Here is a 23851-nt window from a genome sequence, read left to right as displayed (position 1 = left end):
CTGGTGCAGTGCATTCCGTTGTCATACAGGCCCAAAGCCTGTGCTAGCAGTGATAGCACAGGAGCCATGCTGCTCACCCTTCATACAATGTGCACCACTTCACTACCTAAACCCACTGCTACACCCTGTATGGCAAATGAACAGCGCAGCTCCTAGAAACGTTACCATTACCTGCAGCCACACTGTCCTGGAAGAGCTGATCTGCAGAGGTCCTGGCTGTTGTATCACCGCAGATGTAATATTGATGGCCTATCCTAAGGACAGACCATCATTCGAAAGATGGATAAATCCTTTAAAGATTTGTCCAGGAATTGGAACAACCAATGTGCCGGGCGGGAGATGTAAAATAAAAAAAATAAATAAATAAGAAGCACACTCATACGTCCTTGGCGCTACGTTGTCTGCTGCCAGTGTCCACTCAGTCTCGTGCTGCCGCCTCCTTGCTGGGAGTCCTGCACCTCATGTGACTGCTAAGACCAATTAGATGCAGGATTTCCAGAAATGAGGCGCTACCATGAGACTGAACAGACAGGTGGGGAACAACGGGGGCTGGGGACAGGTGAGTATGTTTTTTTAATTTTTTATTCTTACACCTACCTGGCGACCACCACAGTGATCACTACAGTTTTTGGACAACCTCTTTAAGCTAAAGCCTCACACTGCAGAAACACAGCGTTTTTGGCTACGGCAGAAAAAAAAATGATGTATTTTACAAAACAAGCAAAGTGAATGAAATTTAATCAAATTTACCTCATCCACACATTGCAGGAAAAAAAGACGTGGAAGATGCTGCAAACTCTAAAATGCATGTTCTTCTAAAAACATGGCCGGTTACTTTCAGCTGCACAATCAGAAGAAAGTGCTGGGAAAATGCATCAAAAGTGCAATGAAAAACACTGTGGAAAAAATACATTGTGCTTCACCGCTATTTTTTTCCGCAGTGTTTTTTAGCTGCGTTTCGCTGTTGGGCCTCATCCTTAATATCTCAATACATTGTGTACTACACTATAAGGCTAAGGCCCCATGTAGCAAGCCGTAGCAAAAAAGCGCTGTGGGAAAACCCTCGGGGGAAACAGAGTTTCTGCAAAAATGCTTTTTGCAGAAACTCCACAGAGGTTTCCTCTGAGGACTTTCTGCTTCCATTATACCTACAGGGACACTGTAGGTGATTCTGTAGGTATAAGTAACATGCTACGATTTCCAAAACCGCAACAGTTTTGGAAATTGCAGCATTTCCGCTTTGTGTATTTTTCTGCAATGTGTGGATGGGACTGCACATACTATATACCTACACACTCATAGATATACATTCATCCTATGTGGGTTTGTGTGTTTGGATGTTCGGATGTTTGTTCCTCAATCACGCAAAACCCGCTCCACCGATTTAGCTGAAATTTTCCACAAACATAGTCACTACACTGGATTGTGCAATAGGCTACTTTTCGTCACAATAGCACACATACGTTTTTCCCAGGACCCCCACAAAACCCAAACTCACATCATTATCTCTGCAATCTCACACACTTTGGACCATAGCAAGCCACAAAATTCATATTACCCTCTACAGCAGAGGTCAGCAACCCCTGGCACACGTGCCAAGAGTGGCACTCCTGCCATATTTCACTGGCACGCCAGCAGCACAGGACCTGCAAGAGTTAAATGAAGTCCGAGTCTTCAGTGCTGTGCTAGAGCTGAGGCATAAGGACACTCCCCTTTGAGAGGGGTGCAGGAAACCCAGGGGGTGGAGCTTAATCGCAGGTCTCTGCCTGCTATAGTGGTCTGTATCCTGCGAGTCTCTTCAGTGGGCTGCTAGAGCTGAGGCATAAGGACACTCCCCTTTGAGAGGAGTGCAGGAAACCCAGGGGGTGGAGCTTAATCGCTCAGGTCTGTGCCTGCTATAGTGGTCTGCATCCTGCAAACATTCCCCGAGGAGGAAAGCAGCTGCTAGTAAAGTGACACTGAAAAACACACAGGTACATAGGATTACTGTTCTCATTAATGTCAGGCATTTGGGGTTATTAGTTTAGTCTTAGTAACTCCATGTGCCTCACATTAATAGGAATAACCCCCATCATGTCCCTCATATTAACCCCTGTGTGCCTCATATTAATAGGAATATCCCCCATCATGTCCCTCATATTAACCCCTGTGTGCCTCACATTGATAGGAATAAACCCCATCATGTCCCTCATATTAACCCCTGTGTGCCTCATATAAAGGTTACTACTATGTGAGACATATGGAGCTACTAATAAAAGACCTCAATAATGAAGATACTTAATTATTACCTCCAAGTCTCTCACATATCAGTACCTCCTACACAGGGGTTAATGTGAGGGACATTATGGGGTTAATTGCTATTAATAAGAGGCACATGGAGTTACTAAACTGTCATGCACAGGGCCAGACTTTATGTTGCTTGCTCAAGAGTATCCTGTGCCCAAAACTTACATGTACTGGCGGAAAATAACAAATCATACAATGTCGTATATCCAAGTATATTCACTTGAAATACCTCTGTCCCAAAGACACTATGTACAGTTTATAACAACACCGTATAGCAGCTGAAATACAAATTAACTTCAACACAAAAGTCTCATGTGCTCTCAGAATTACAGAAACAACAAGATACACAGTTACATTTCATATCCCATCCCTTATACACAGTACGAAAACCTTACCCGCGCCTGTATATACCCACTTGTACAATCACCGCAGACGAAGTCGCGGGTACCAGCTAGTATATCATATATTCGTCTGCGGTGATTTGAGAATTGGGCAGACACATATGTGTGAATCTATGAGAGTACTTTAAAAATCTGGCTGGGATAGCAAATGTGATATTTTAGATTGTGTATGTAGTAATACAGATACCGTATTTTTCGGACTATAAGACGCACTTTTTTTCCCCAAAATTTTGGGGGAAAAGAAGGGTGCGTCTTATAGTCTGAAGGTGGCGCCTGACATCCGCTGTAATAGAGAGACGGAAGCCGGCAAGTGATAGACGCCATTACAGGTGCCGGGGCCTGAGACATCGCTGCGCTCCTCTGCCCTGCATGAAGCCAGCAGCGGGAGGAGTGATGCTGCTATTCCGCTCCTCCGTCCCCCCACCGCTGGCTTCATGGAGGGCAGAGGATCATAGCGATGTCTCAGGCCCCGGCGTCTATCCCGTGCCGGCATCCGCCTCTCTAGTACAGCGGATGCCGGGTCAGTATCAGCGGCCTCTTCTCCCCCGGGGCCGATCCCCACCGGCCCCGTACCTGTAAAGTTGCAGGCCGGCTCCTGCGCGGCGATATCGCAGGAGCCGACCTGTTCGGGTGACAGCCGGGAGCCTAATGAGGCTCCCCGGCCTGTCACTGCTATATTAGTATTGCGGCTGGTCTCTATGACCAGCCGTAATACTAATAGACAGAATGTCCCATAGACAGCAATACAGTTGTGGGGGGGGGGGGGCTTGGAATAAAATAGTAAAAAAAAAAAAAGCTTTAAAAATATGAAATAAATAAAAGTTCTAAATCACCTCCTGTTTTTTTTTCAATACAAGGTGATCTAAGCAATAGATATCCCCCAAAATGGTATAACTAAAAATTACAGCTGGCCCCGCAAAAAAAACGCTGTATGCATCCCCGTACAGCTGCAGGGTCACCTGTCAATGTGGCCTTGCAGCTGTTGCAAAACTACAACTCCCATATATTAAATATTTTACCATTTTTTGCTTCCAAATTTTTTTTCCCTATTTTCCTCCTCTAAAACCTAGGTGCGTCTTATAGTCCGAAAAATACGGTAATTTGTTGTTATTTTGAGAGAAAGTTTTTTTTTTTATTTCAGCTGGTATATGGTAAAGTTGAAATTTACATACTGTATTCGGGAGCGAGGTATTTTAAGTTAATATACTTCTATGGTAACTAATATGAATATGTATCAGCCCCGGGGGGGGGGGGGGGGTTATAGTTGGTGGGAACCTGCAATCATTTGATTGCAAGTGCCCATAGATGGCAATCCAAGTGTATTGCCGTCTATGGGAGATTGCAGCCATTAGCATCGGGGCTCAGCGTGTAGCGGAGAGCCAATTGCTATGGTGACCGCTCCGCAACAAAGCGGTTGGCTGTACTTTTACTTTCCCGGAGGATGTCGTGGAAGGCCGGGCCGCAGCATCGCTCCCCTCCTGTCGCTGCAGGAAGCCCACAGTGGCAGGAAGGTTGCGATCGTGCTCTTCTACCCCTTGCCCCACCGTATACCCGGCGTATAAGACAACCCCCAAGTTTTCTGAAAAGTTTTGGGTGGGGGGGGAGTCGTGTTATATGCCGGAACATGCATTGAGGTTGTATGTGGTAGTGGCTGGAGGAGCAACTGAGGAACAGGGCACTGCAAGACCCTTGGCAGCTAGCAGCTAATGTAATGTGCCGGCTGGCCTCCCGGCTGTGTTGTATGGCTGGGGCGGAGGACACAGGACAAAGAGCAGGGCAGCTTATATATGGAGTAGCTGTCCGTAGAAGAATGTGTGCTGCGAACTTACCGCTGAGCGTGGAGATCGTGGAAAGCAGGAGGATCGCAGATAAAGCAAGCCAGGTAAGGTAAATTCGAGGGTCGGGGATGACTGTGGAATGCAGCCCAGGCTGTGTGTGCGCTGTAGTGACGTGTATGCAGGAAGTGTGCGTGCAGCCTCCTCAGTGCAGTGTATATTACCGTAATGTGACTGTGTAAGGTCAGCAAATACATGTAAATGTCTTTGAGTGGGGTTAGGGCTACCCTTGAGGCGACAATAAGGAGTGTACAGGTAGTTTGTGGCTGGAAATGCGAGGAAGTGTGTGTGATTCTACAGCTGGCGTTGGTAGTCCTGCTTTTGTGACTCTCCTGGCAAGAAAGCATGTTTTTTAGCGGCACCAAAAGTAGCCTATGTTTCAATCCCAAGCGAAAACTATGTTTGTGGAAAATCTCACGCAAATACGGCCAGGCGTTTTAGCGTGATTGAGGAACAAACATCCAAACTCACAAACATCCAAACATCTAAACATCCAAACACACAGGATAGCATATATACATTAATATACCTTCATATACCATATATAAGCCATATATATACTTATATGAATGTATGAATACTATATATACTCACATATACACATTATTATAGCATACTGTATATAATCACATAATCACACATACCTGTACACAAACATACAGTACTCACACAGTATACAAGACACATACTTTAACCCTTAAGTACTATCAGTGTTTTTATCTTAATGATATGTGTATGGTAGTGATGTATGATAGACACCATGATAGTACTTAAGGGTTAAACAAATGTACACAAATACATATTAAATATTACATTTTACCAAAAAAAGAAAAATATATACTCACATTTGTGAAGCAGAAAGTGAGCATCGCAGCAGACGTCTCTCTGTCCCCACACAGAACGATGTAAGCGATGACTCACTGCTGGGAGGGGGAGGAAGTCCGGGCTGTAGAGAAAGCTCTTCACAGGATGTATAATTTCCCTATATTAATAGGGAAAGTATACTACTGGCAGGAGGCCCCTGTGTGTGTGTCAGGGCCCTGGTAAACTGCTGGCAGCCAGCCATCTTTAATCATTACAGTGCTGCCGGCCGCCTGGGGCCCCACACTGATAGTCAAGGCTCGGGGCCCACCGGGGGATTCACCGATTCCCCAGTGAGCCAGTCCGACCCTGTTCGGGCCTATATGGTAATGCTAGCACAGGCTTTGGGCCTATATGGAATATCCCAGACCACGTGACATCTGGGCCATTATTATACAGGCCCAAAGCCTGCTAGGATTAACATCGGATCCCAGAGAGGTGAGTAACACTGTTTATTATGTTCCCTCACCTCCCCTGGGGCTTCGATTATTATACGCGGGGGTCTGAAAAGACCCCCGAGTATAATAATAGCAGTGGTGGGAACTCGGCCTGGGCCCGGGCCTGCTCACTGCTGCCCTCCATGTCCTATAGTAGAAGGGGAAGCGGGGGCGGCAGTGAGCAGGTAGGTAAATAGGCCGCTACCTGCTGGTGGATAATCCAGCAGGTAGCGGCCTATTATAAAACAAACAAAAAAAAAGTTACTTTTACTTACCGATCTTGTTGCTGCTCCTGCTGGCTCCTCCTCTTCACCCAGCAGTAAGATGTCTCAGCGTAGACCACATGATGACGCCACCTGCGCTGAGATGCAGAGATTTAAACCAGCGCAGGAGAGGGGCCGCTGGGGTTGTTTTAAGAGCAGCCTTCTTCTGTGCTAGTTTAGGGGGGAAAAAAATGCTGCGGCTGATTTCCCCTCCGGATGTGAATCCCATGTCCACTTTCCATTTAAAACCGCAGCGCGAGCACACTGCGATTTCCAAAACTGACACAGCATGTCAATTATATCTACAGAAACACCGGCGGCTTTCCTTTAGATATAATTGTAACAGAAAGACTACGGAGGAAAACTCTGCTAACTTTCTGTTTAAAGCACTGCAGGAAGAACTGCGAAGCGTTCCCGCCGCATTTTTCCCGCTACTCTTTAGTGCTGCGAATCGTCCTGTGGGGCCTTAGCCTTAGGGGATAAAAGGCATGGCTTTATGATGTGCTAAATGTTTGGTTTAAAGAGGCAAAAATTAGATTAAAGTTTCTAAACATACACCAAATTTATTATTTTGCATGAGGTACTGTTAGAAGGTTGGTGTATGTTTAAGCTGCCTGGTGTCAGTTTACACTGTCTATATACAGTATATTACATAGAATTAGAACTATATACAGGAGATAATCCCTTGAATCATTTTGCTAGTTGTTGCTGGAACCTAATCTCATCTGGCACATCTTTAATGTTGATAGTTAGTATCCTAGTACACTAGCTTTACAAACAATAGAGATATAGTATACGGCCTCTTTACGAGCTTCCATCATTTCTTTGGATGAAACATCTAGCAAACATTTTATATTTGCATGAGTAAACAAACCGTGAATGCCAGCAACGGAAAATTTACGATCATTTCCTTGTTGTACAGTATATAATCCAGGATTGTTCTTTTACTTTGATTTACTCTACCGTTTAGCTGGAGGTATCGTATGGTGCTGTTTGTTTTACGAGCTGTATACTAAAATTTTCTAAAAGGTAAGTAACACTATATGGACGGACCATATGAATTTTTATCTATCTATCTATCTATCTATCTATCTATCTATCTATCTATCTATCTATCTTTTTTGTTGTTTTTACTTCTTTTGTATCCAGTCCAGACAATATGTACAATGTATCCACTGCTCAGTTGTATGGGCAGGATTAGATCTGCATTACTTTTCACCCATGTAAACAAAAATATTTTCATCCACTGACCATAGAGGTGTTACATGTGGTACAATATGAAACAAGTGAAACACACCATGAGGTGATGCCAGTACATTTATGATTAGAAGGGGGTTATAATTTTTGGGACCCTACTAATCCTGAGGACAAAGGGGAACAATTCTGTCATAGCACTGTATTCCATTCACTGTGTCTCCCCTCCACAGTAGGCACCTTACTCATAAATCCCAACTTTAGAAAAGTAGAAAGAGGGACAAAAATGCGGCAAATTTGGCTCCGCCCGCTTTTATGTTGACTCCGCCCATTCTCATTCATTTTTCACGTGCTCCCACACAGTATAATCCTCCTACAGTCACCCGTAAATGATATGTCTCCCCTCTATCTCTCCCCCAGTTTCATATACACCCTTAATCTGCCCCCAGTTTCATGTCCCCCCTCCATCTCTGCCCCCAGATTCATGTCCCCCCCATCTCTGCCCCCATATTCATGTCCCCCATCTCTGCCCCCAACTTCATGTCCCCCATCTCTGCCCCCAGATTCATGTCCCCCCATCTCTGCCCCCAGATTCATGTCCCCCCATCTCTGCCCCCAGATTCATGTCCCCCCATCTCTGCCCCCAGATTCATGTCCCCCCATCTCTGCCCCCAGATTCATGTCCCCCCCATCTCTGCCCCCAGATTCATGTCCCCCCCATCTCTGCCCCCAGATTCATGTCCCCCCCATCTCTTCCCCCAGATTCTCCGGATGCAGATATGAGTTGAAATCGGGACATACCTCCCACCAATCTGGACCGCGGGACACGTCACCGGAATTGTGAATGTCCCGCGGAAATCGGGACGGTTGGGAGGTATGCCTTACTGCACAGCAGCCTCATTCCAGTGTGCAGGCAAACATCAGATAAAGGCCCCGCACTACACTAGTACTGTCTCACCTTCATTTTTAGGATCAGTAATGGTTTCAGAGATCAGTTTAGGATAATAAAGTAATGGGCTAGCAATATGCTATTACATTATGGGATTACAGAGCCCTTTTCACTATTTCATGTACAGTGTGTTGTATTGCTGGACTAATTCCTTTTCTGATATACTTTCTACTTTATCACCATTGTTTTTTTAGAATTAACTGAAAATAAAATTCGAAACAAAGGTATAATAATTTGTATTCTTATTATTTTATTATATTACATAACCATACCGACTTAATGTCCAGAACAAATAACCATAATACAAAGTCACATTCCAGTACATATACAGGTACCATGAGTCCATGTATTATCTGGTGTGCATTCTGGTATTTTATATTATCCCCATCTAACCCCTTCTATCCCATCATGAGTAAGAACACTGGATTTGGTTATGTATTCCCATACATACTTTGCTGAAGAAATATTAAATGCAGAGTTGGTGCCTTGTATGACAAGTGGGCAGGGTTTACTGAAAAGGGGCTGTTAAGATTCAACAGTGTGAACTAGAAAATGCATTAAAATATTTAAGCATTGTTTCTTCAAGTACTAGGTAAATTTATAGGGGGTGTGAATTTAGACTAGTCTAAGAATACACCAGATCTATCATCTAGCATCAGGCACTGTGATAAATCTGGTACGGTTTAAGACTGTCTGGTCCACATTTGCATTGTGTAAAATGTAGACAATATTAGTAAATCTGCCCCAATATGTGTGATTTCATATTTTTAGACCTCCCCTAATATTTTTCAGATTTGTGCCTGAGAAAGATCTGTTTTTAAAACCCACCGTCTTCCATCTATCTACAGGACCTGCTGCCATTGCTATATCATTGAAATAATCACTGTTGTAATATCTTGGCTTTCTCACAATCCTTTGTTGTCCACATTTCTACATAGCCCTTGGTCAGTGATTCAAGACACTGCTTCAAATAGATATAGGAAGATGACATTGTTAGTAGGGATGAGACGATCTTGAAATTTCATGATCTTTTTTAAAATCCGATTTCTGATCATTTTCCATCTAAACCCGATCCCAATTCCAATTCCGATCCTAATGCAAGTCAATGGGATTTTTTAATGATCGAAAGTTGGATATTAAAAACGATCCTATTCACTACACAGTGTGGAGTCCAAAAATTGAAGGCTTCAATTTTTGTACTCCACACTGTATAGTGATTAAAAATCCGCTGGCTACTTAGTCCTCCCTGCTTTCCAGTAACCTGCACAGAACCGCTGTCGCCTCCCCTCCTGATGTGTACGCTGCTGGGCCGTTGTTCTCTTTCCATTTCTCTCCTCTCTCATTCAGACGCCGGCAAAACGCCTTACACGCCCCCGCCTCCCTAGTGCAACACTCACGTCTCCCCTACCTGTACCCACCCACACTCTCCTAAGCCACAACAAGCCCCGCCTACTCCCAGCATCAGTAACACTAGCCTAGGGAGGCGGTGACGTGCATGGCACTCTGCCGGCATGTGAATGAGAGGAGAGGACAGAGAACAACGGCCCGGAGCTCCAGAGAGCGGCAGCAGTTCTGTGTAGGTAACTAGGGTTGAGCAATCGGGATCGGAATTCCGTTCCCAATTTTTTTTTAGGCGGGATCGGAACCCTTTCGCAATCATGAAATTTACTTGATTGTCGATTGGGATCTCATCTTTTCTGATCCCAATCGCTCAACCCTAATTGTTAGTAGTTTTTCTGCTCCTTGAATTTCATCAATGATCCATATTGAATCCATATTGAATCACATATAACTATTCAACCATTATTACATTATTCTCTCCCATACAGAGTCTGCAGGTTTTTTTTTGTTTTTTTTTTTGGGAGGGGGGGGAGAATAATAGAAGATAATCTTCACCTGATCGGGTTCTCTGATATCCTATAGATTTTAGCATTTTAGTAACAAGTGCAAATCTTAAGACAGCTCCTTAAAGGGATTCTACCACTAAACCAAGATTTTTTCTAATTACCACGTCATTTGCATACTGGTTAAAACCGGTATTTCTAAGGAACGGCGCCGCGAGACCACGTCTAAAGGTAAGAGACGAATAGCCTTTCTTAAGGCTATTCCGACGTAGTAATTAGAAAAAATCTTGGTTTAGTGGTAGAATCCCTGTAAGGCTGAGACCTCACATTGCGGAAATGCTGCATTATTGTTGCAGATTTTGCTGTTTTATTTAAAACCAAAACTAGGGATGGATTTAGCGTAAGAAAGAAGTATAAATTCAGAGAAAATGTTATTGTTTTGAATAATGAAAAGTTCTATATTATGTTCTATAATATTATTAGTTATCGGACATATGCCTGGTAATAGTCTTGGTAAAAGGAAAATGTTTGTTTTGGTACCGTGTTAGCCAGTGGTTATAAAATATAAAAAACAAAAAAAACTTTGCAAGTCTTCAGTAGGTGATACCTTTTTTAATGGCTAACTCATAATGATGACAGAATATGACGTTTCGAAGCTTTCCTCTGAGCTTCTTCTTCAGATATAACTAAAAAACACTCTGTAGAGGCTGCATATTTATAACTGGACACAGGGCTAGAATTACAGGAGGGAGGGGGGGAAGAGGCTAGTTACTATATACTTATAACAACAAACAATCAATTGCCAGATCCCCCAGTTCTTATCTTAATGGCTGTCTTAATGATGTGTATAAAAAGACATAAACCCACGTGAGATGTTCATCCCATTGTCCAACGTCTGGAATAGGGTCATGGCCTTGTACTCATAAATCAGTCGCTGTTTCCTTGATTTAAAGTTCCCTTTTAAGATCAAGATTTTCATGTCATTGATGATGCTGTGGTGTTCCTGGCAAAAATTATTTGGCACGGGAAGATCAGTTCTCTGTTGTTTGATTGTATGGCGATGTGAATTAATTCTCATTCTGAGTTTCTGACCAGTCTCTCCAACATACAGATTTTCAGTGGAACATTTGGGGCAAATGATCAAATACACCACATTAGGTGTGTTACAGGTGAACGTACCTGGGATTTTATATTCCCTGTTAGAGTTTGGTATCTCTATCTTGTCAGTGGTCAAGATAGAGATACCAAACTCTAACAGGGAATATAAAATCCCAGGTACGTTCACCTGTAACACACCTAATGTGGTGTATTTGATCATTTGCACCAAATGTTCCACTGAAAATCTGTATGTTGGAGAGACTGGTCAGAAACTCAGAATGAGAATTAATTCACATCGCCATACAATCAAACAACAGAGAACTGATCTTCCCGTGCCAAATAATTTTTGCCAGGAACACCACAGCATCATCAATGACATGAAAATCTTGATCTTAAAAGGGAACTTTAAATCAAGGAAACAGCGACTGATTTATGAGTACAAGGCCATGACCCTATTCCAGACGTTGGACAATGGGATGAACATCTCACGTGGGTTTATGTCTTTTTATACACATCATTAAGACAGCCATTAAGATAAGAACTGGGGGATCTGGCAATTGATTGTTTGTTGTTATAAGTATATAGTAACTAGCCTCTTCCCCCCCTCCCTCCTGTAATTCTAGCCCTGTGTCCAGTTATAAATATGCAGCCTTTACAGAGTGTTTTTTAGTTATATCTGAAGAAGAAGCTCAGAGGAAAGCTTCGAAACGTCATATTCTGTCATCATTATGAGTTAGCCATTAAAAAAGGTATCACCTACTGAAGACTTGCAAAGTTTTTTTTGTTTTTTATATGGTAATAGTCTTTGCATTAATGTGTCCATCACATGACCATGGACTGATTTTATCCACTATAGCAGAGATCTATAAACCCACGAGGAATTGATACAAAAATATATATTTGAAAATTGTATAATGTGTCTCTTAATATTTGTCTTAAACTAGAAAGCCCCTTTAACTAAGGGCTCGTTCACATCTGCGCCCGGGGTCTCCGTTCTGCAGGTTTCCGTTTCCTGCACAAAACAGGGCAGGAGACGGAAAACTGCTCTCATCTTTCAAACCCATTCATTGGAATGGGTTTGAAAGATGTCCGGCCGTGAGCGGCGGTGAGCGTTTTATACCTCTCCGCGGCGAAACCGTTTTTTTTTAAACCGGACACAGAGTTGGACATGCAGTACTCTGTGTCCAGTCTAAAAAAAACAGTTTCGCCGCGGAGAGCTCAAAACGCTCACCAGCGCTCACGGCCGGACTCGGCATGACAGGTTTCCGTCTTCTGCATGCCTTGCGGGATAAACTGCAGCAGTAATGCATCATGGTTTTTACCACAGCGCTTTTATAACAGAAAGTCTGCAGAATTCATCTCCGCAGACTTTCTGCTTCCATTATACCTATAGGGAAATCGCTATTATTTCTGTAGGTATAATTGAAATGCTGCAATTTCCAGAACCGCAATGCGCTTATTTTTCTGCAATAGGATTAGTTAGAATTCAGCGATTTTTTCGGCAGTGTTTTGGCCACGGCCAAACTGCGGCTTTTACACCACAAGGGGCCCCAGTTGTAATTACAGAAAATTTGACTAACCCCTTAATTCCTGCAGTGCTACATTTGTTAAATTGTTGTATTAATGCTGCAATTTACTTTAATTAACGACTTTCTGTATTATCCATATTTGTACTTTTCAGTATCAACAGAGAATAAAATGCAAAAGAAAGGTATGTAATATTAATGTTAATACAAGTCTGGTGTGCATAATGTGCTCTTGTAATGTGTAATCTAGTATCTATCTATCTATCTATCTATCTATCTATCTATCTATCTATCGATCTACTAACAGTATCCATCCTATTCAAGTGCATAGACAAGGAGTAGAAACTTGACAATGCTGTGCTTATTATTGTTATTATACTTCAATGAATTAACAAATATGTTCTGGTTTATCAGTTATTATACCTGTATAGGAAATGTCCCTATATGTTTGATAAAATATGGCCTAGTTGAATGGAGATGTCTGGGACCACTACTTGATTGAATGCACCTATAGGTGGGGGATGGTCAGGAGCTTGGGATGGTGTGAATGGTGTGGGACTGGATGTTTATATACAGTGTTGGCCAAAAGTATTGCCCCCCCCTGCAATTTTGTCAGATAATTCTCAGTTTCTTCCAGAAAATGATTGCAAGCACAAACTCTTTGGTATTAATATCTTCATTTATTTTGCTTGCAATGAAAAAACACAAAAGAGAATGAAAAAAAAGTCAAATCATTGATTATTTTACATAAAACTCCAAAAATGGGCCGGACAAAAGTATTGGCACCCTCAGCCTAATACTTGGTAGCACAACCTTTAGACAAAATAACTGCGAACAACCGCTTCCGGTAACCATCAATGAGTTTCTTACAATGCTCTGCTGGAATTTTAGACCATTCTTCTTTGGCAAACTGCTCCAGGTCCCTGAGATGTGAAGGGGGGCCTTCTCCAAACTGCCATCAAGAGATCTCTCCACAGGTGTTCTATGGGATTCAGGTCTGGACTCATTGCTGGCCACTTTAGAAGTCTCCAGTGCTTTCTCTCAAACCATTTTCTAGTGCTGACCTGAAGTGTGTTTTGGGTCATTGTCCTGCTGGAAGACCCATGACCTCTGAGGGAGACCCAGCTTTCTCACACTGGGCCCTACATTATGCTGCAAAATTTGTTGGTAGTCTTCAGACTTCATAATGCCATGCACACGGTCAAGCAGTCCAGTGCCAGAGGCAACAAAGCAACTCCAAAACATCAGGGAACCTCCGCCATGTTTGACTGTAGGGACTGTGTTCTTTTCTTTGAAGGCCTCTTTTTTTCCCCTATAAACTCTATGTTGATGCCTTTTCCCAAAAAGCTCTACTTTTGTCTCGTCTGACCAGAGAACATTCTTCCAAAACGTTTTTGGCTTTCTCAGGTAAATTTTGGCAAACTCCAGCCTGGCTTTTTTATGTCTCTGGGTAAGAAGTGGGGTCTTCCTGGGTCTCCTACCATACAGTCCCTTTTCATTCAGACGCCGACAGATAGTACAGGTTGATACTGTTGTACCTTTGGACTGTGGGGCAGCTTGAACTTGTTTGGATGTTAGTCGAGGTTCTTTATCCACCATCCGCACAATCTTGCATTGAAATCTCTCGTCAATTTTTCTTTTCCGTCCACATCTAGGGAGGTTAGCCACAGTGCCATGGGCTTTAAACTTCTTGATGACATTGCGCACGGTAGACACAGGAACATTCAGGTCTTTGGAGGTGGGCTTGTAGCCTTGAGATTGCTCATGCTTCCTCACAATTTTTCTTCTCAAGTCCTCAGACAGTTCTTTGGTCTTCTTTCTTTTCTCCATGCTGAATGTGGTACACACAAGGACACAGGACAGAGGTTGAGTCAACTTTAATCCATTTCAACTGGCTGCAAGTGTGATTTAGTTATTGTCACCACCTGTTAGGTGCCTCAGGTAAGTAACAGGTGCTTTTAATTACACAAATTAGAGAAGCATCACATGATTTTTCAAACAGCGTGTTAGACAGTGTTAGGGAACCTTGGGATGGGACACAAGAGACAGTGAGCCCTAAGCTGACGCCCCCAACTGTCCCTTCCTATTGCCAGGCCCTATCCTACGTAATAGGCGGCAACCACGAAGACGTTCCCTCTCTATATGTGAAACACAAAATGGAGACAAGACAAACAACAACAAAGGGAGGTCAGCTAGCCAAGCATCAGTAACAGTCGAGGATAATAGTATAAGCAAAAACAGGGCCAGTAAAGAGCAAGTATGCACACGGCAATTGCAAGCACTGGTGTGAATGAGAACCAAGGCTAAATAGGGAGGAAGAACCCACCCATGGAGTTGACAGGAAGGCAGCTGTCAATCATGGGCAAGGCCAGATTAACCATTAGAGGAGCAGAGAAAAACAAGGGCAGAAGACGGGTGTGGTGCAAATACAATCACAGCAGTAGAGCCGTGTTCACACTGTGCGACCAAAAACTTTAAGCCATGAACCAAACCGCACACACCTCCTGCGCCGCAGCACGCGAGCAGAGGGTGGTACAGAGACCCGAACAGGCAGAGATGTTACACAGTGCCAATACTTTTGTCCACCCCTTTTTTATGTTTGGTGTGGAATTATATCCAATTTGGCTTTTTGTCAATTCTTTTTGTGGTTTTCCATTGAAGACAAATTAAATGAAGATAATAATACCAAAGAATTTGTGATTGCAATCATTTTCTGGAAGAAAATGAGTATTATCTGACAGAATTGCAGGGGTGCCAATACTTTTGGCCAACACTGTATCGTTGCATCTCTTGCATTGCTTTTGTATTTTTGGAATTATGTACATTGCCTTACCTTATATGTGGACTACCCTGTTTTATTCCTATATCTACTGTGCTACTGCAATGTTGAAAGCATACATAAAACCTTTAATTTTATTTTTTAGCAGAACAACAAAATCAGGCTGTGCAGAGTCAGCCTTTACCTACTGGAGCTGTGTCACCATGGACACCCGCACCAATGCCAAATTTAAGCACCTCACAAGGATTGGACTACCTCAGCCAGGTAATTGTTTCCTGTGAGGCCCTGTTCCCATGGAGTTACGTGGCGCTCATTTTGACGCATAAACATGTGTCAGAGTGAGCGCTTCAAAACAGAATCCCATTGACTTCAATGGGTTCCGTTTAACGCCCGTAACACATAGAAATCAATGGGTTTAAAAGCTTCCCATTGATTTCAATGTGTGCATTCACACAGAGTAAAATGGAGTGTAATTTGGAGTGTAATTTTTACACGTGTAAAAAATGTACACATGTATTTTGGAGCGTTTTTTTACATGTGGCGTTTACGGAATGTTTTTTGGAGTGTTTATGCGTGTAGAAAAACACGCTCCGTAAACGCCACGTGTAAAAAAACGCTCCAAAATACGCGCGTAAATTTTTTACACGTGTAAAAATTACACTCCAAATTACACTCCATTTTACTCCGTGTGAATGCACCCTAAGACGGAACCCAATGAAGTCAATGAGATTCTGTTTTGAAGCGCTCACTCTGACACGTGTTTACGTGTCAGAGTGAGCGCTGCATTACTCCATGGGAACGGGGCCTAATATTGTTTTTTAGTCTGGTCTCCATGGAATGATTTTGACGGGTACGCTGTATTGAAACTAATGGCTGGGGGCTTCAGATGGTTCCATTTAGCCATGTACAATAATGAATTGCTGCAGCCTTAGGCTGTATTCACACAGAGTAATGCGCCGCTCATTCTGACACGTAAACATGTGTCAGAGTGAGTGCTGTAAAACAGAATCCCATTGACTTCAATGGGTGCCGTCTTGCGCGCACTACACATTGTAATCAATGGGAGGCTTTTTAATCCATTGATTTCAATGTGTAGCGCACGTAAGATGGCACCCATTGAAGTCAATTACTCCGTGGGAACGCAGCCCAAGGCTGAGTTTAGTCAGAGTTTTTTGGTCAGGATTTTGAGGCCGAATTCGCCTCAAAATCCTATGGAAGGCGGTCAGTTTACATGCTTACTGTACTGATATATAGATAGATATTTCTATATGCCAATACATTGTAAACAAACTATTTTTGGTCTTTGCAAGTTGCTAGCATTTATTAATTAATAAATCTTTCTAATTATGGTCATTCACTTGGGTTTGTCCAAATGTATATGATTAATGTGCTGCCTGAATGTATTGAATGGAGCCAAAAAGGATTTCAGTTTATGATGGAATTTGATTTATAATCATATACCCTTACGTATGAACTTTGCTTTTTAGGTATCCCAAATGATAGTGCAACTCCCACTGAAATGGATGATGCGTGAGTAGATTTCTAGACCTTATTACTTTTCCTGTAAAGTTGGGGTTGATATAACTTTATTAACTTTCTTTGGGGAGAAAAGCAACAATTCTATTATATATTGCTTTTAATTGCACTTTAACTTTGCACTGTTCACTGGGCAGTGTAAATAATACATGACTTATATTATTTGGATATGTATGTTTACACGGATAGTAAAGAGTTATTTTTTAAATGTTTTTGTGTTTCCTTATTATAAGACCTATAACATTTTTTTTATTTTTCCATCAACAAAAAAGCTCATAGCTGTGGTATTTATCAGTACCATTTTAGGACACATATGACTTTCTGACCACTTCTTTTTTTGGGAGTCAAGGCGAGAAAACAGCAATTCTGGCATTGTCTTTTCATTTTTTAAATATATTCTTTGTAGCATTTAGTGTGTGGGAGAAATAGCACATTTGTTTTAGAGTGTGGATTGTTTCAGTCTCCATCTTAATAGGTATGCAAAAATAGAAGACCTGGAGGCTTTTTTAGGTCCTTTAGCATTACATGCATCAGCACCCTACAATCACATTGCAGGGGAAGACTATTTGAAGGGTGTAGCATCTATGCTGAAAAAGTCCATTGAACCCTAGCATAGTCCAACTTCAAACCGTTATCCATATGGGAACAGGATTGGTTTGAATGTGACCACATTCCAGCAGTAAGATATGCTTCAAAAAGGGGGTTGGTGGTTCACCAAAATGTGGCTGGGAATGCTTCCAAGACCTTTGTAGACCTGGTCCCATGTAGAATTTGTAGTTAAAATGAATGGGCTTTCTGATTGTATAGGACATAGGACATATGAACATCCTTTGTGGCTTCTAATATTTGCATCATCCCATGGCTCTCTAGAAATATTGCTTGATAGATAAATGATGGAATCACCAGCAGTAAATGATTCTTGGGAAAGGACGACTTTAATACATACAAATATATACTTGTCACTAATAAAATGAAAGACAACCTAGTCTCAGACCAAAAAAACTAAACAAATCCATATAGTAGGATATTCAAAAACCACAAATGCTCATATAGCTTATATCCCCCTTAAAAGTGTTATTGGGGATATGGTAAAGTGTAGTTATAGTTACAGGTACCACTACAATAAAAACAGGGGCTCTCACGGATCCTAAATTGTAGGTGTTTCAGCCTATAATTTACTCTCTGTGCGAGAACTCAAATCTACACCAGCTGTTTTACATGATGGGATATCCCCATATCAGGTTGGGAGGAGGCGTTATGGGATATAAGCAGATTTGGACAGTGCACATATTTGTAATGTCAATAATAATAACATATTAATTGCAGGCATTACTAACAGGGCAAAACCATCCACCCTATGGGCAGCACATGATGAGGTGACAATGTAGAAGTACAAAATGCTAAATGCCATTTATTATGTGATTGTCTCTACTCCCCTGATCAATACGGTGCTTTTATTTTTTAAATCTGTCCAAAAGATTTGCCCCCTGGAAGACTACATGTAAACTAACTCTGTTTCTCCATATGAGAGGGAATCTTCTGCATTTCTCTGAGAAAATAAACCTGTCCCCACCCACATGGAGAATTACGGCTAGTTCACACATAACCTTCCAGGGGCCATATCTTTTAAATAGATAGATGGATTTTACAAAGAAAAACACCAACTTGTTTAGAGGGACAGCACGAATCAAGTGACATATGGCATTTATCATTTTATACTTGCTGACAGGTCTTAATTTAACTTTTGCTGGATGTGTTTTTCTCTGCTGCACCTGGGGCCAGGCATTTGTGTCATCTGTGATAATGGACCGAACCTGGTAGCGGCTCTGGAGCTTGCCAGCCTCCAACAGAGTCCATGTCTGGTCCACGTTTTAAACTTATTGGTGCAACGGTTTCTAAGAACGTACACCAATTTACACGAGCTACTGGTTAAAGTGCGGCGCTTGTGCGCCCACTTTGGCAAGTCTACAGTAGCTGCTGCTAGCCTCAATACACTCCAGCAACGCCTACATCTGCCCGAAGCACCAGCTGTTGTGCGAGGTCACCACACGCTGAAACCCTAGATACCATATGTTGAGCAGGGTGTGTGAGCAGCAGAAACCTTTGATGGAGTTACAACTCCAAAACCCAAGGGTTCGTCAAAGTCAGCTCCCTCAGTTTCTGCATCATGAGTTTCCATGGGTGGCAGACTTATGTGAAAGCCTATCCCATCCTTTCCACTGCAGAAGAAACATTAGCATGCGCTCATCACAATTCCTGATATGACAGCTGCATTAAGCAGGGTGCAGGGTACAACGCAGACCAGGCCCGAGCACCAGGAACAGGTGTTACAATGGCTAATAATGGCGGATAATGCTTCCAGCTGCTTTTCCACCAGCCAGTCAGCCACTACCTACAGTCGTGTTCATACTCAAGAGTCTGACCCTTCTTCCTCTCAACATGCCCAATCTTCCCAACAGAGTCATCCCACCCTTGCCTCCTCCCAGGATCTCTTTTTGGGTCCTTTGACTGTCTCTCCCACTGTTGAACCACTTCCCGAATCCCAGGAGCTACCAGACGACTTTGTGTGTACTGATGCCCAAACACTGGAGCATCCGCCATCACCTGGCGATTTTGTGGTTGTGGACCCACAACCAGCATTTTCTGTCCTCAGTGATGATGATGAGAAACAGTTGCCATCAGGACAGGCTGTTGTCATGTGCGGTTTGCAGTAAGAGAAGAGTGAGCAATTGGAAGAGGAGTTGGTGGACGATGAGGCCACCAATCCTAAATGGACAGGGGTGATGTCTAGGTGCAAAAGCAGTGTAAATGTGGAGGCAAGCTAAGCAAGAAAAAAGGTGGCTAGAGGCAGAGGCATGGACTGGGGTGATGTCTAGGGGCAAAAGCAGTGTAGATGTGGATGCAAGCACAGCAGCAAAAAAGGTGGCTAGAGGCAGAGGCATGTCCAGAGGCAGCAAGGCCAAAGATTTTCCATGTACTAGCCACTCATGCAAAACTCGCCCATGTTGCCAGACTAATTTCTCCAACAGGCTAACAACTGCCATCTGGTCCATACCCACCAGGGGCACACTCTCCAAGGTCTGGGACACGTTAATGGCACCCCCTAGCCAAACTACCGCCACTGAGGGGCCTAGTGTCACCAGGGCGCATGTTGTGGGAGTACCTGGCTGACCACAGCCCTGTCCTCTCCGATCCTTCTGCGCCCTACATTTAGTGGGTCTCTAAGTTGGATTTGTGGCTGGAACTTGCGCTGTACGCATTGGAGGTTCTTTCCTGCCTTGACACCAGGGTGCTATTGGAAAATGTCTTCAGCGCAGCCGGTGGCATCATCACAGATAAGCACAACCGACTGTCAGCTGACAGTGCTGACCGGCTGACACTGATCAAAATGAACAGCCACTGGATAGACCCAACATTTTCATGTCCAGCAGTGTCAGACACCCTGACATGAAGTTTGATGTGTGTGCTCACCCTCTACAATTCTTCCTCCTCCTCCTCCATCATCTGTGTTGCACAATTCTGCTCCTACTAGGCTCAATTCACACTAATTCCCCCAAACTCTTCTTGTTAGAGGTTCAATCCACCCTGATTCCCCCAACTGTGCTGTTAAAAGCTCATTATAAGTCATGCCAAGTAACACACTGGCACACATGGCTGACTTCATGTTAGGTTGCTTTTAAAGAGACAAAGGCATAGAGCAACCTTACCGCCTTTTGCATGCGCTGTCATTTGGAAGGCAAGCCCTGGGCTCAGTGGGAGAGAGCAAACGCAGGACAATCGTCGCCCGGCGTTGCCAACACTGCCTCTTCCACTGTTTACAGTGCTGGTGCTGCAGTCCAGACCACCAGCCTGGACACCTACACATCTATCTCTGACACTTTGGGGAGTTCACCCTCATCTGCCCTTTTTTGCCTGCACCATCATGTGCCTCTTCCCAGCCACTCCCCATCTCCCAGGCGTTTCATTGCAGGCAGTTGTACAGCGCAAGTCACCCACATGCCCAAGCCTTCAACAGTCTCATCTAAAAAATGCCGGCCTTGGAGATGTTGGCGTTTATGTTTCTGGATACTCAGGCCTTCCATCACCAGATGGCAGCTGGGGCACCTCCCTATGCTGGGCCTAGCCGTTACTACTTCTCTTGGTGTGCTGTCCCCGCCTTGTGCCTGCACGTGTCCCATAACATCAGTCGAGCCCAGAGTTCCGCACTTTGCTGCAAGGTCCACTTGACCACCGATGCATGGACAAGCACCTGCAGTCAGGGATGCTGCTTCTCTGTAATGACAGGCCGGGTGAATGTAGTGGAGTCTGGGCCCGGGGTGGAAACTGGGGTGGCCTATCTCCTCTCCCAGCCCAAAATTCATGGCAGGGGTTCTCTGAAAGCCTACTCCTGTGCTGAAACCTCCGCCCAGCTATGAGCTGGAAACGCTGTAACACTGGCATGGGGAGATGTCAGCAGGCCGTACTGAAGCTCATCAGCTTTGGGGACAGACAGCACACTGCCTCCGAGGTGAGAGATGCCATCCTGGATGATATGGCAATATGGTTTTGCCCACTGCACCTGGGCCCAGGCATGTTTGCGTATGTGACAATGGCCAGAACCTGGTAGCAGATCTGGATCTTGCCAGACTCAATCACGGTCCACACAAGGCCCACGTTTTCAACTTGTTGGTGCAAAGGTTCTTTGAAACCTACACCATTGTGCCTGATATACTGGTCAAAGTGCGGCCATTTTCGTAAGTGAAAAGTAGCCTCTGCTAGGCTGAAAACATTCAGAGCACACTCCTGTCATCTTCGCACAGTTGGCTGGTGGAGGAAGATGAGGGGGTGAAGTGGCATTTCATGTCACTGTCCCACACGAGACTTGAGGGTGAAGTTCAGTGCATCCCATTGCTTCAGAACGGATGGTGTGAAGGGGATTGGAAAATGGAGGAAATGGAAAGTGACCCTTACAGTTGGGGGAAGCGAAGTCATGCAAAGTAACACACTAGCACACATGGCTGACTTCATGATGGGTTGCTTTTCAAGAGACAAAGGCATACTTCACATCATGGAGCGCAAACAATACTGGATTGACCAAAAATCGGATTAAGCTTATATAGCCTGACTGAATTGCTGTGTATCACACTTAGCTTTTGGGGGGTAGACCCCTAAAAATTGGATTGAGCTTATACAGCTTGACTGAATTGCTGTGTATCCCACTTAGCTTTGGGGGGTACAGCATTAAAAACAGGTTTGACCATACATGGCCTGACTGAATGAACGGCTGTCTCCCACTTAGCTTTGTGGGGTAGACCCTTAAAAATTGGATTCAGCGTACATAGCCTAACTGCAGGGGTGAACCTAGGGTTTCTTCCGCCTGAGGCGGACGTCAGAAGGCACCCCCCCCCCGGAGGGGAGGACCTGCTCTCTGCCTGAGCGTGAAGGGGCGGGCGCTGGAGCAGCACTCCGTCCACAGGGCCGCCCCAATCCACCGCTCGCTGACGGTGACACTAAGCCAGTCCAGGACAGCTTAGGTCAGCAAAAATGCCGCCCGCCCCGGCATAGTGCCGCCTGAAGTGGTTGCTTCAGGTCGCCTCATGGGAGGTGTGGCGCTGCCTGACTGAATTTCTGTGTCTCCCAGGTAGGTTTGGAGTTACACACCGTGAAAAACCGGATTGAGCGTACATAGCCTGACTGAATTATAAATGAGAGGTCACATGTTTTCGGCAGCCAATGGGTTTTTTCAATTTTTTTCAATGCCTCCGTTGTTGTAGTTCCTCTCCCACCTCCCCTGCACAGTTATTGGTGCAAAAAAGCGCCAGGGAATGTGGGAGGGGATACAAATTTTTACTGCGTATGCCGTGTGGTATTCGATTGCAAACGAATACCTTGAACGGCCTGATATTCGATCGAATACCTATTCGATCGAACAGTGTTCGCTCATCTCTAACTAATATCAGTATCCCATTGGTGATTAATGGTTAATATTCATATAGAATATATCTGAGTTCAATTATAATGGCCACTTAGAGTGACTGCACTATACTGATATAGTCACTCCTAGTGAATAATCATCAATATGATTGTTATAGGAATGGCCGCTGATAGTGTCTGCACCAAAATAATATGACCACTCCTAATAAATATCTTTACGCATTTCACTCATATATACTGAGCTCCTCAGGAGAAATAAAGCTGATACTCCTAATAGAAAGCATGTCCAGATAAACAAAATAACATTATGGGAGTGAAAACTGCCTTGCACACAACCCAGATGGTAGGCTCCGTTAGAATGTATGCTAGGCCAGCATACATAACAAGAAAAAAAATGAACTTTTTTGATTTTAGCAAATGGCTCCAATGAAGCAAAGGGTGAAAAATTTAAAGGGGTCTGAATACTTTCCATACCCACTGTAGATCTAAAGGAAACTAGATGGCTTTTCACCATGCAAAACGTGAGTCCTAAAGGCCTAAATGAATACATCTACACCTGCTTCATAGAATAAAATCCTGAAACAGAATAAAAGATTCATAACTTGCAATATTTTCGTAGTATATTTCATAACAGCACATGAATATCATGCCTATGTCGGCTGTCCTTTCCCCTCCTTCTTTGTATACGTGGAATTCCATGTAGGAATGTGTGTTATGAACGGCTACACACAGACATCTACTATGAGGATCTAGAAAAACATCACCAATTAAGGAATGTACATATCCTGGCAGTTTATAGATATGTATGCACAGGGCCGGCTCCAGGTTTTTATGGGCCCTTGGGCAACAGAGCCTCAGTGGGCCCCCTTGTAAAGGAGGCGGGGGAGTCGAGACACTGTGCGTCGCAGATGAAGCAAATGACGTCATGC

At 43.7% G+C, this 23851-nt stretch overlaps 1 protein-coding gene across 1 annotated transcript in view; it reads left to right on the top strand.

The window, feature by feature from the left end:
• Positions 1–8634: 8634 nt before the first annotated feature.
• LOC142196912 (phospholipid scramblase 2-like) overlaps positions 8635–23851 on the top strand; it is a 47386-nt gene continuing 32169 nt past the window's right edge. The window contains exons 1-4 of the mRNA XM_075266892.1: positions 8635–8638; positions 12850–12879; positions 15619–15737; positions 16961–17003. Of these exons, the coding sequence (XP_075122993.1) occupies positions 8635–8638; positions 12850–12879; positions 15619–15737; positions 16961–17003 (196 nt within the window). The remainder of the gene's footprint in view (positions 8639–12849; positions 12880–15618; positions 15738–16960; positions 17004–23851) is intronic.

This window comes from Leptodactylus fuscus, chromosome 3 (genome assembly GCF_031893055.1).
Source record: "Leptodactylus fuscus isolate aLepFus1 chromosome 3, aLepFus1.hap2, whole genome shotgun sequence".
Taxonomy (NCBI): domain Eukaryota; kingdom Metazoa; phylum Chordata; class Amphibia; order Anura; family Leptodactylidae; genus Leptodactylus; species Leptodactylus fuscus.
This window is presented reverse-complemented; position numbering and strand designations above follow the sequence as displayed.